General features: G+C 46.6%; 1 protein-coding gene across 1 annotated transcript in view; it reads left to right on the top strand.

Moving 5' to 3' along the window:
- Positions 1-945: 945 nt before the first annotated feature.
- The window catches only part of SAG (S-antigen visual arrestin), a gene marked incomplete at both ends in the record, with an annotated part of 33,833 nt that continues 22,074 nt past the window's right edge, over positions 946-12,704 (top strand). Inside the window, 5 exons of the mRNA XM_080932973.1 lie at positions 946-1,011; positions 3,598-3,658; positions 5,480-5,524; positions 7,119-7,312; positions 10,018-10,077. Of these exons, the coding sequence (XP_080789099.1) occupies positions 946-1,011; positions 3,598-3,658; positions 5,480-5,524; positions 7,119-7,312; positions 10,018-10,077 (426 nt within the window). The remainder of the gene's footprint in view (positions 1,012-3,597; positions 3,659-5,479; positions 5,525-7,118; positions 7,313-10,017; positions 10,078-12,704) is intronic.

The raw sequence follows: 12,704 nt of genomic DNA on the forward strand, positions 1-12,704 counted from the left end.
TTACCATAAGGCCCAGAAAAGCAGGTGTGGTGGTGCACACCTGTAATCCAGCACTAGGCAGGACGATTGCCAGTTTGAGGTCAACCTGGGCTACATAATGAGGAAGAAGAGGAGGAAGAGCGAAGCAAGAATCTAGTCATGACAGAATTGTTTGATTTTGTTTAAGACAGAGTCTTACTGAATAACCTCAGCTGCCCTAGAACTCACTTTGTAGTCCAGGCCGACCTCAAAATTTTAGCAACCCTAACTCAGTCCCCTGAGTGCTGAGATTATAGGTAGGAATCACCACACCTGTCATCGCAGCGTTTTAGATGCAGCCTTACAAGTATATGATACCAATGTTTAATAAAAAATACAAAGTTCATTAACTGGTGAAGTTTTACTGAAACGTCTAAAGCTTACCAAGAAAAACAGAACACACCAAGAAAAATATACGGGGGGGGGGGGGGGCAGACGTGGTGACGCATACCTTTGATCCCGCATGATTTAGGTAGATCTCTATGAGTTTGAGGCCACTCTGGCCACACAGTGAGTTTCAGGCCAACCAGGGAGACCCCATCTGGGTGGAGGGGTGCACTGGGGCTGGAGAAATGGCTCAACAGTTATAAGTGCTTGCTGTTCTTTCAGAAAATATGAGGTCGGTTCCCAGCACCCAGGTCAGGTTATAACTCCAGCTTCAAAAGATCCAACACCCTCTTCTGGCTTCTATGGGTGTCAATATACACCAGGCACACATACATATTAAAAAATAAATGATTTTTAGATGCACACTGCAGTAAAGTACAACCGGTCAGAAAGCTGATTTGATCAAGGATGGACCCTGGAGCATTGGGAGGAAGTCACAGGAGTGGGCTTTATGTCCAGAGCATTCATAACTTTATGTTTGGGACCCTTGTACTTCCTTAGCCTTTCAACCTCTGACACACATCCCAAAGGTCAGACAACATGGCAGCCTGTGTGAAGACCAATAAAGCCCACGTCATCTTCAAGAAAGTCTCTCGGGACAAGTCGGTAAGTGGCACAGAAGAGAGGCTTCTTGGAAGTTATTGTAAGAATAATAGGAAGCAGACATTTGACAAATGTAAATTTGCCAACCATCTATCATGAGGCCCAGGGAAACCCTGTGTCCATGGCATGGGCAGTTTCAGTGAGAGAGAACTGAGGGACAACAGTGGATCCTGCAACCCATCATCTCTCAGTCCCACCCCAACCTCACTATTCTTCCTTGCTCAATGGTGGGAATGTGTGTTCCCACACCGGCCACACTAGCACACACACTAGCAGCCTAAGGCTGGTGTGTCTGGTGGAATATCTATCTAGCTGGTACACCTAACCGACAGCAGATCTGCCTTATTCTTCTAGTCGGTTTCCTCATGATGCCTCACAAAGAACTCAGGCTTTTCACATGGGCCCTTCTCCTGCCCACTCCTCTGTTGGCTGGGAGTGCCATCATTTCCCTCAAGCCCTTGGGTTCTTTGAGGTTATAGCTTTGGGGGCCCTCCATCTTTTTCATTCTCCAGCTCTTCCTTCCACTGTGTCTGTCCAGCCCTTCTCATTTCCCCTTTCTACTTTGTGCTGACTTCTCTGATCACTTACCATTTCCCCTCCCTCCCCGCTCCCCCCACTAATGCCTAACAGACATCCATGGTCATCTTGTCCAACATAATGGGGCCTGGTGGCAGGAACACGAGGCAGTTGATATTTAGGCAGGAAGCAGACAAGATGAACGCCCCTATGGTCTTAAATGTCAGGGGACCTTTCCCAGGAGCTCTCCAGGAGACTTACCTCTTACCTTCACTGGTTGGGCCTGAGTTACCTGCCTACACTATGCCGATCACAAGCCAAAGGAATCAGATGCTCAGAACTGGGTCAGAACAATCAAGAAACACTTCTTGAGCTGGAAGTGGCAGGACAGGTTCAAGGCCAGCCAGAGCTACACAGAAAGCACTTGTCAGAGGAAGGATGCAGGCTTGCTGGCTGGCTGGCTAGAGGGATGGCTCGACAGTTAAAGAGCATTTGCTGTTTCTTCAGATATCCAGGGTTCAGCTCTAGGCACCTACATGGTAACTACCAACCATTCATAACACCAGTCCCAGGGCATCAGATGCCCTCTTCTGGCTTCTGCAGGCACCAGGCACATATGTAATGTACCTACATACATGCATACATGCAGGCAAAGAACTCATACTCGTCTAAATAAAATGAATACAACCTTTTTTAAAAAATGTTAAAGTAAAAGACAGGTGTGGGCAGGGGACAAGGCAGGGAAGAGAGGTGGGGAAAAGGATCACCCATTAGGGCTGGCCTTTTCTTGGTGTGACCTCATGGTTGATGGTGGATCTTGTGCATGACTGGCTATTTTATCCAGGAAGCTGTGCTAAGCCATGGTGAGTTGCCAGAAGTCTATCTGTCGGTTTCACATGGCTTCCCTGTTCTACCTGCTCCCGTCCTTCCCACACCTTCCCGGAGCAGTAGAAGGGTGATCTTGCTCTCAGTTGAGTTCAGAGTTGCTCCTGGTGAAGACCCATGATGTCCCTACCACCCCTGGGGAACTTAGTTCATCTAGTCTGGACTGGATCTGCAGCCTTTCCCTCTCTGCCAGAGTGTGAGAACAGGCCCTAGCCAGGCTTGATAGAATACACCCTCAATCCCTGTAGTCAGGAGGCAAAGGCAAGTGAATCACTCTGAGTTTGAGGCCAGCCTGGACTACAAGTTTCAGGACAGCCAGGGCTACACAATTAGACGCTGTCCTGTTTTAAGCATTTAACCTCAAACCAAGGTAGCAACCTGGAGAGGTTTTGTTTCCATAGACCAACAGTGCTGGGGAGAGTGGAAGTCAGGAAAGTGGACTATGTGCCGAGAGGGGGAGGGGTACAGATCCTGAGTAGCCCTGTGGCACCAGGTTTGAAGTCAGCCTGGGCTACACAGTGTGTTCTAGAGCTTGTGCAATAGAGTGGGAAATTCTATCTCAAAATAGCACAGGGGCAGCCAGAGTATGCTGGGATACCGGGAACCCATAAGTGCTGAAATGTTCTCTTGAAGCAGGAGGAAGGCTTCCTCAGTTAGAGATATCACTGAAGAGCCTTCCTTGCTGCAGGCATCAGCAACAGAGAGGTTCAACTGTGATAGTGCTGTGGCAGAGCTGCCACAGCCATGGCCAAGGTGAGGACAGAGGGGTCTGGAACCCAGAGGTAAGGACTGATCCTGTTAGCCACCTTCAAGGAACTGGATGCTATTCTGTAGGAAGGGAGAGGACATCACATCTAGAAACTCGAAGGTAGCCATGTTAGGGTTCCTGCAAGAACAGAGATAGGTGGATCTGAGGAGAGTTTATGCCTCTGGGTAAGACTCGCATGGTCTACCACCATTTGGGGAACCCTAGTTCCACTGAGTCTGGCTGGACTGGGCCTGTAGAACTGGGCACTGGTGCTCTCCTGGGCTGAAAACGAATTGAAGGGGCCGAGGCTCCAGGGTAGAGCTTGCCTGCCTGCAGCTCTAGATTCGATTCTCAGCACTGGATCAGGGGAAGAGAAATACACTACTGGGAAGACTTTAGAGTTGTTGGCCTCTGAGTGAATGCCTTTGTTCTTTCTGCAGGTGACGATCTACCTGGGGAAGAGAGACTATGTGGACCATGTCAGCCAAGTAGAGCCTGTAGGTAGGTTGAATTTCGAGAGAAATTTAATGTTTTTACTTCTCAGTCATTAGACTGCTAGTTTTTATTTAAAAAACAAAACAAAACCAAAAAAACCCCAAAGATGCCAGTAGGGGGTGGTGGCCCATACCTTTCATTTTAGCGTTCAGGAGGCAGCGTCACATGGGTCTCTGTGAATTTGAAGCCAGCCTGGTCTACATAGTGAGTTTCCGGACAGTCAGGGCTACACAAAGAGAACTTGTCTCAAAAAATGTACAAACAAAAAAGGATAGAGACAGCTTAGTGGTTAAGAGCACTGGCTGCTCTTACAGAGGACCTGAGTTCAAATCCCAGCAACCACACAGCAGCTCACACCTCCAGGATATTTGATGCCCCCTTCTGGGTACATACATACCTGCCGGCAAACACCTATATAAAACAAATATTTTTTTAAAAAATCAATCTCAGCCAAGTAGTGGCACACACCTTTAATCCCAGCACATGGGAGGCAGAGGCAGGCAGATCTCTTGATTTTGCAGCCAGCCTGGTCTACAGAGCATGGTCTTTCTTCAGTAGATGAGGATCGTTAAACAAACTGTGCTATATCCAAACCATGGACTACTATTCAATCACAGAAAAGAGCAAACAGCCAGTTGTTGGCACACACCTGTGATCCCAGCACTTGGGAGACTGAGGCAGGATAAATGAGAAAAGACCAGAGAGAGAAGAAAGGTGGTGTGGGGAGGGAGGGAGGGAGAAGAAGAGGAGGAGGAGGAGGAGGAAGAAAAAGAGGAAGGAAGAGGAAGAGGAAGGAAGAGGAAGAGGAAGGAAGAGGAAGGAAGAAGAAGAAAAGTAAAAAGTGTTAGCTCTTGATGCCTGTAACATAATGGGTTAAAAAAAAGTCTGCACCTCAAAGTGGTAGAGACCTTATAATTCCACTTATATAACATTCTCAAGATGACAGAATGTCTATAGACAATGCTTGCCACAGGCTAAGGATGGTGGGAGCAGAGATGGGTGGTACAATACAGCCTAAAGGAGACCTTAGTGATGCCAGAACACTTCCACATCTGGACTGTGGTGCTCACACAGATCCCCACCTATGGTAAAACCACACCGAGCTTTGCACACCCATTGTGTACTTACCATGACCTCATCCAAGTCAGAGCACAAGAGCTGACTGGATGGAGATTGCTGTGGACCTCTGCACTCGCTCTGCAGCTTTCTCTGGCTTGCTAAGCGTTCCACTAGCAACTGTTTGAAAGATGTATGGGGGGGGGGGAGATTGAGAGTTTTAAACACTGAGGATAAAACTGTCCTTAGTGGGCAAAGATGCTTGCTGCCAAGACTGACAACCAGAATTTGATCCCCAGAACCACATTTTAAAAATGACGATTCTCATTATTTTATTTTATGTGTAAGTATGTGGGCCTCAGTGCATGTATGTGCATAATATGCATGCAGGAGCCATCAGAGGACAGAAGGGCTGTTGGATCCCCTGAAACTGGAGCTACAGACAGATGTGTGTTGCCACATGGGTGCTGGGAACCCGAACCCAGGTCCTGTGCGAGAACAGCTAGTTTAGTTAACCGCTGAGCCATCTCTCCGACCTCGAAAACAAATACTATTCTTAAAAACCATAAAAAAGCAAGCTGGTTGATGAATCAGGCCCAGAGGCAGAAGGATTACTTGTTTATGGTCATCCTTAGCTACAGAGCAAGCCCAAGGCTACATGAAACTTCAGCCTCCCACCTCCACACTAAAAACAGAAGATGCCAGAAGCCCTAATGTCAGATTCCTTGTTTTCCTAATCCCACTCTCTTGGTTTTCTCTCTTTTGTTTTAGATGGTGTTGTACTGGTGGATCCTGAGCTAGTGAAGGGGAAGAAAGGTGAGCTAAGCCCCTTGCTCATCCTCCGGGCAGAGAAGTTCATCTCTGGGTAGTAGGAAACCATGCTTGTTGAGAGGCAAGGGAATAAAACCCAGAGTTTATTTTTGTGCTTCTTTGCAAAGTTCTGTGCCACAGTATCACAGTGCCCTTGAGATCTCTGGCAGTTGTGTGTGGCAAGCCATTTGTTTCTAATGACACTTGCAAAAACTGAATTAGAACGGATTCGAGCTATGCTTATGATGATGCCGCTGACTCAGATCCATTCTAAATATGCCTTTGGAGTGGTTGCTCCTGGCAACCACAAGGCATTGTTCTAATGGATGTACCCACTGGAATATGTCAGGTGTGGGCTGGTAGCAGGGTCGGGTGAGAGGGGAGCAAGGCAGGAAAGACAGAAAATTTCTCTCTTCTGTTTCCCTACCTTCCTGGGGCGCTCTTCAGCCCTCTGGCCTGAACCCAACCAGTCCAGGCATTTACCACACAGGGGTTCAGCTCTCAGGGGAAAACCACAGCTGAGTGGGTGCAGGCAGAGATCGCCTTTCTCAAGCCCTGTAAGGAAGGATAAAGGAGTGGTTCTGAGTCAGCAGTCAAGGGGCAACTGGCCTCAGAACTGACACAGAAGAATTCTCAGCCAAAGCTAGGGAACTTGGGTACCACTTCCAACAAGCCTTATTATGGAGGACTGTGGACTTCCTGTCTTTCATCCACTGGGCGCTGGCTCCCTTTAATCAGACAGAATTTTGAGAAGCGATGATTTAGAGACTGTTCAGTGTGCCTCTGAGCAACGCACAAAGACTATAAAGGAAGCTTCTCACGTTTGATTTTGTCTCCCTGCCTGGCCCAAGCCTTTGGCTGTTCCCTCAGCCTCCATGTGGCTCAGGCACATGTCTGTTTTGCTTCCAGCACTGTTTGTCTCTCCAGACATCCTGCCCTCTCTAAGGCAAGCAAGTTAGCACCATTTCAGACATCCAACTCCAGATCGTCAAGCTGGTGGACCAGGAGGAGAGAGGGGGGAGGAGACAGTAAAGCCAGGTGGACTGGGCACATCTATCCACACATTGCTTTAATTTATTATATTTTTTTACTTGTGGAGTACGTGTGTGTGTCCCTGTATATGTACATATGTATGTGGGTGGGTACACAAGTTCTAAGGTTCACATGTAGAGGTTCAACTTGTGGAGAGTTGCTTCTCTCCTGCTACCATGTGGATCCTGGAAATTGAGTTTTGGTTGTCAGTCTTGGAAGCAGATGCCTTTACTCAATTAGCCTATCCATAGATTTCTGCCATCCTAACAAAATAATATGGTTGCCAAGGAGATGGCTCCTAATCTGTGAGAGTCCTGATTTTAGATAATGAACTCTAACCCTAAGCACATGTTAATCCTCCCAAAATGTGCTGACCAGCTGCACAGTATTATTCTCCCAGCACCCTCCACCCCCCACTCCCTCTCCCCGTCACTTCCGGGCAGCAGAGCACCCTGGGGCAGACATCATGGTATGGTCACTCTGTTGCTGGCTCCACTCAGTGCCAGTGGCTGAGGTAGATGGGCCTGTGCAGTAAACCAAGACTAACCTGTCACCTGTCCTTCCCCAGTGTATGTCACCCTAACTTGCGCCTTCCGCTATGGCCAGGAGGACATTGATGTGATGGGCCTGACCTTCCGCAGGGACCTGTATTTTTCTCGGGTCCAGGTATACCCTCCTGTTGGGGCCATGAGCGCCCCAACCCAACTCCAGTCAAGCCTGCTCAAGAAACTGGGAGCTAACACGTACCCATTCCTGCTCACGGTGAGCTCTTCCTTACCCTTCCTGCTCCCCCGGCTTGCCTCCTTCATCCATGGTACCCTATGATAGAAACAGGGCAAAGAGAAGGGGACAGAGGCCCACATCTGTGGGCTTGTAAATTGCACCCTTGAAAGAAATTCTAGATTGCACGGTCTGCGTTAGCCTGTTTTTAAGTCTTTGGAAATAGCCTTGCTGCCTCAGAAAGCACCATTTCAACCTGCCCCTTGGATATTTTCCTTCATTTGACCACCTAATTAGATAAGTATGTTCTGTCTTCTCTCAATCACCATAAAAAGAAACTGGTAGACATGACCCTGAGCTGGCCCCAGGGATTTCTAAGCAAGCAGGAATCTGCTTTGGGACAGGAGGTCTTGGTAGATTGAGTGCCATCTTTTACCCCTGCTCCCCTACATGGTTCTGGGCATTGAATCACAGCCTTACTCTGTCCTCTCACTTCTCCTAAGGCCCATGTGTCTCCTAGTGAAATTCCAGCCCTGGGCAAGAGGTGGATATGAGCAAGCCTCTATGACCCTTTCTGTTTGCAATACTATCTTATTTGACACATGTGCCTCCAACATGATGTGGTTCAGCCTTAAAAAGATCAAGAAATAGCAGGGTAGTGGTGGTGCATGCCTTTAATCTCAGCACTCAGGAGGAAGAACTCTGTGAGTTGGAGACCAGCCTGGTCTACAGAGTGAGTTCCAGGACAGCTAGGGCTACACAGAGAAACTCTCAGTAAAACAGATAAAAGTCAAGAAATGTTGTCTAAGTCAGAACATACATGAACCCCAAAAAAACATGATGCCACATAAAACAAGACAGATACAAAAGGAAAAATAGATACAAAACGTACCATACAGTTGCATTTCCATGAAGCAATGGGTTGAATTCCATTAATTTAGACAGAAAGGAGACCAGGTCTACTGACTAGCTGGGGAGGAAGACAGGGATTTCAGGTTCCATGGATAGAGTTTCTCTTTGGAATGATGGAAAATTCTGGAGACAAATGCTTATGACTATTCTGGGGCCGTATAAACAGATTTAACCACAAGGAAACATGCACTGAAATGAGCTAAAATTTTATGTTCTCCTATTATACCACAATTGTTATATAAAACTTATTTTTTTAAAAAATTATTTTGCTGGATGTGGTGGTGCATGTCTTTAATCTGAGTACTTGGGAGGTAGACAGGCATATCTCTGAGTTCAAGGCCACTTGGTTTTGCAGAGCCTGTCCCAGGATAGCCAGGACTTCTCAAAAATCACACACACACACACACACACACACACACAGAGAGAGAGAGAGAGAGAGAGAGAGAGAGAGAGAGAGAGAGTAAATGAGCATGCATACTTGTGCTGAGAACTTGAAGTGGTAACAAATTTTGCAATTCATATAAAAAACCTTTAGAGGCCATGTATCTTAACCCCTGCTCTGCAAAATACAACAAAAAAAAAATGTTACAAATGGAATTTTTTTCTGGTTGTCCTGAAGTTTGCTGTTGTCGACCAGACTAGCTTCAAACTCAGATTCTCTGGTCTCTGCATTCAAGTGCTGGAATTAAAGCCATGGGCTGACATGACTGGCCAGAAATGGGCTCCTTAAGATCTGGAAGTGTAGCTTGGTGCTGGGGCATTTATCTGGCATATACCAATTTGGATCCCCACACAGAAAGTGGTTTTTAACTCCAGTTTCAGGGGATCTGTCACTCTCTTTGGGCCTCCATAAACACCAGGCACATATATGCAGTGCACACATACATACAGACAAAACATTCTAAAATATTTAGAAATTAATAAATCTTTTTTAAAATGTGATTTTTCAGTCACAAATCTCAGCAACAGATAAGCAGAGGCAGGAGAATTGAAAGTTGAAGGCGTAAATGAAGCAGAGAAAGACCCTGTTCCTACTCTTCAACACTTACACACACACACACACACACACACACACGCTCACACACTCACATATACACACACACATGCTCACACACCCACCCATACACACACACACACCCATACACACACACGGTCACACACAGCACACACACACTCTCTTTCTCTCTCTCACACACACACTCACACACACATACACATGCTCACACACCCACCCATGCTCACACACCCACCCATACACACACACTCACACACAGCACACACACACACTCTCTGTCTCTCTCTCACACACACACACTCACATACACACACAAATTTGATTTTGACTTGATAGTTCACATACCATTAGTTTTCTAAAACCGGACTAAAGGATTTGATGGTGTATATTTACTGTTGCATTATTTATAATGGCAAAACTATTAAACACCATGTAGGTGTCCAACAAGGGTGAATGGCTACATAAACTGCGTTGTAGAAGCTCTAAGCATTGTAGAGAGAAATTGTAGTATGTTGTGTGTAAAAATGGCCAGAGGGATGTCTGAATAGGACAAAGGTTAGTGAGGTGAATGAACCCGGTAATCAGACACCTTTGGTCCTAGTGGACACACTCAGGTCCAGGTGACGAACACAAGCCCTGGCTACAACCTCAGTTGTGTGTCTCTGTATGTGCTGGAGGTTTTTGGCAATAAATCAGCATTGATCTGGGTGTCAGGTGCGTGGGAGAATTCTGTGTTTCTGTGTCATCTTGTACAATGGTTTTATACTGCTCGTAGAATAACCCCTCTGAACAACACGGTTGTATGTTTGTGTCTTTCCAGTTTCCTGACTATCTACCCTGTTCTGTGATGTTACAGCCAGCTCCACAAGATGTAGGGAAGGTAAGTTAAAGAAGAAATGCACAGGTTATCCTCCCTCAATAGGTGTTGATTATTTCAAGGAAGGTTCTCATGAGCCTGAAACCCAATGTGAAATCCTGACCTTGCCAATGCCTCCCAAGTGCTGGGTTGACAGTGATGAGCCATCAAGCCAAACTTTCCACAGCCATTTAAAGTAACCTTTGTCATTGAAAATTTCAAATACACTCAAAGAGCCCAGCATTAAGACTCCCTCTCCAACCATGAACATCCTCGTAAACAAGAAATTGACCCCTGGGTATCACATGCTAGCAGAAAGTCATAGGCAACAATAAGAACACAGAACTGTAGGACATATTAGATGGCCACAGGCACTATGGAACGCCTCAGGCTTGTGTAGGGGAGGGACAACAGATGACATTTAAAGTCAGAGTCCTTATACTAAGAAAAGGGGGAAAGCCAGACTCTCCAGGGAGAGAGGCCCTGGTACGCGCAGCAGAGAGAACATGCGTAAGTTGTTTTCTGCTACATGCCAAATGAGGCAGAGGGGCAAAGGGTGGGAGCTGAGGTCGGGAAGGTGAAAGTTGAGGAAGGCATAGGGCAGCCAGGTCTTTGGGAGCCAGTGGAGGGGCTGAATAGCAGGTTCTGAGTCAGGGTTACCAAGGGTCAGGAATGGATCCGAAGTTGCTCAAACATGTGCTGTGAAGGGGAAGGGAGGGAAAGGGAAAGAAGGGTGTGACCAAGATGGACCAGGGACTCCAGGCCCAGAGGAGGGAATGAAGACCAGAGGAGAAGGGGATAGGTGACTGTGACAGCAGGTCTTTGACTGTGAAGGACAGTGGGCAGCGACTGACGATGGGGAGTGGAAGGACAGTGTTCATCAGTGCGGTACCATCATCCACTGGTGGTTCATAGATCAGAAATTGCACTTGTAAAACTGGCGTGGGCTGGAAGGGAATAGCAGAGAATTGAACTAAGTGGAATGGGACCACACACTGTTTGCAGTCCATTGCATACCGGTCAAACATTGCAAAGCCAATGTCATGAAAGGGGTTTCACACACACACACACACACACACGTGCATCTGATTTCTAGGCCACACTATAAATATTACTTCTGAACGTTTGAATGCATGATCCAGGGAAGCTGAGCATAGCTGAGATCAGGGCTTTGGGGGAGGCACCAGGGTCCAAGTGTTTCCAACCCAACAGGACATCCATGGATGCTGCTACTAGTCCCATAAACAGCCGTGTCCCTAGTTCTGTGTGCAGCATTAAGTCAGAAGGTCGTGCAGGGTCAGGTTGCACTCAAGATAAGGAGACCAAGAACTAAGAAAATACAACTGAGCCTCATCAGATCCATTAGTGCCCTTTCAAGGAGACCCTGAATCCTAATTCTTAGATGACCTGTCTGGAGTTTTACAGCCCTGTGCAGGCTAAAGCCCCTCTTATCCCCTCTATTCTTAGAGGGAAGGGGGTATTATCTTGGCAGGAGGGCTCTGAGCTGGGAACCTCCTGTTTCTTTGAGCTAGGGACTTGGTTGCAGCTGGAGGCTTGAGGGACACATAGGAGATTATTAAATATATATATGTATATGTGTATATATAATATAACATGAATATAATATATGTCATTTTATATAACACAAGTTACATGCTATAATCTTCTACAATATTATATAATTTATTTGATGTTATTATATTAATGACAATGATATAATATATACTAATATACTTTACCACTATATAAAGGTTACACAGTAAAATATCTTAACACTATAAATAACATATAGGTTAACAGAACATAATATATAGGCAAACAGTTTAAAGTACATGATCAATTATTACATTGTCATTCAGTTTTACACAGCTGTAAAGAGAGTGAATGATTCAGCCTAGGGGAACCCCAGAGCCCTGAGAGGCCTATGGAAGTGTGTGGCTGGTTCAGAGACCAGCACAGAATGAAACAGCTAGGTGGGATGGGTAGGTGATGTGCAGGCTGCCTGCAGACATTGTGTCTACATTGTGCCTGTTTGTCTACAACCTGAGAGGTATTGTGTTCCTTAGTCCCAGAACCATTAGGATCAGCTGTCGCCGTTTGCATGTGGCATTGGGACACAAGAGATACCCTTGTTATCCCTTCTTTTTTCCTCGGGGCAGAGACCAGGATGTGCTGCGCCTACACGGGGAGCCAAGGGCTGGAGATCACAGGCAGATGCATATACTCCATCCATGCAGAGTTAAAAGTCCTCTTTCATTTTGAAAATGAGGCCATCTTACTGTTTCACTTCATTTAGAAGGAAACATTCAACCATTGTGAGCCATTCCTGTCTGGCCAGGGTTGGCTTTGGGGAACCACCAAGGTCTGAGTGTTTGCTATCCGACAGGACATTCATGGATGCCGCTCCTAGTGCTGTAAAGACCTGTGTGCAGCGTTAAGTCAGAAGGTCGTGCGGGATCAGGTTGCACATTTGAGAACAAAGTAGAGGGAGGCATGGACCTGCCTGGACTGGAGAGGCACGTGTCAGCAGGCATGTCGTCAGGCTGTCCTTCTGTAGTAGCTCTTCATCCCGTGCTTGCTGCTTGTGCTAGATGATTTATGTCAACTTGACCCAGGCGAGAACCATCAAAGAGGAGGGGAGGAGCCTCAAT

Source organism: Micromys minutus, assembly GCF_963924665.1.
Source record: "Micromys minutus genome assembly, chromosome: 19".
Lineage (NCBI taxonomy): Eukaryota > Metazoa > Chordata > Mammalia > Rodentia > Muridae > Micromys > Micromys minutus.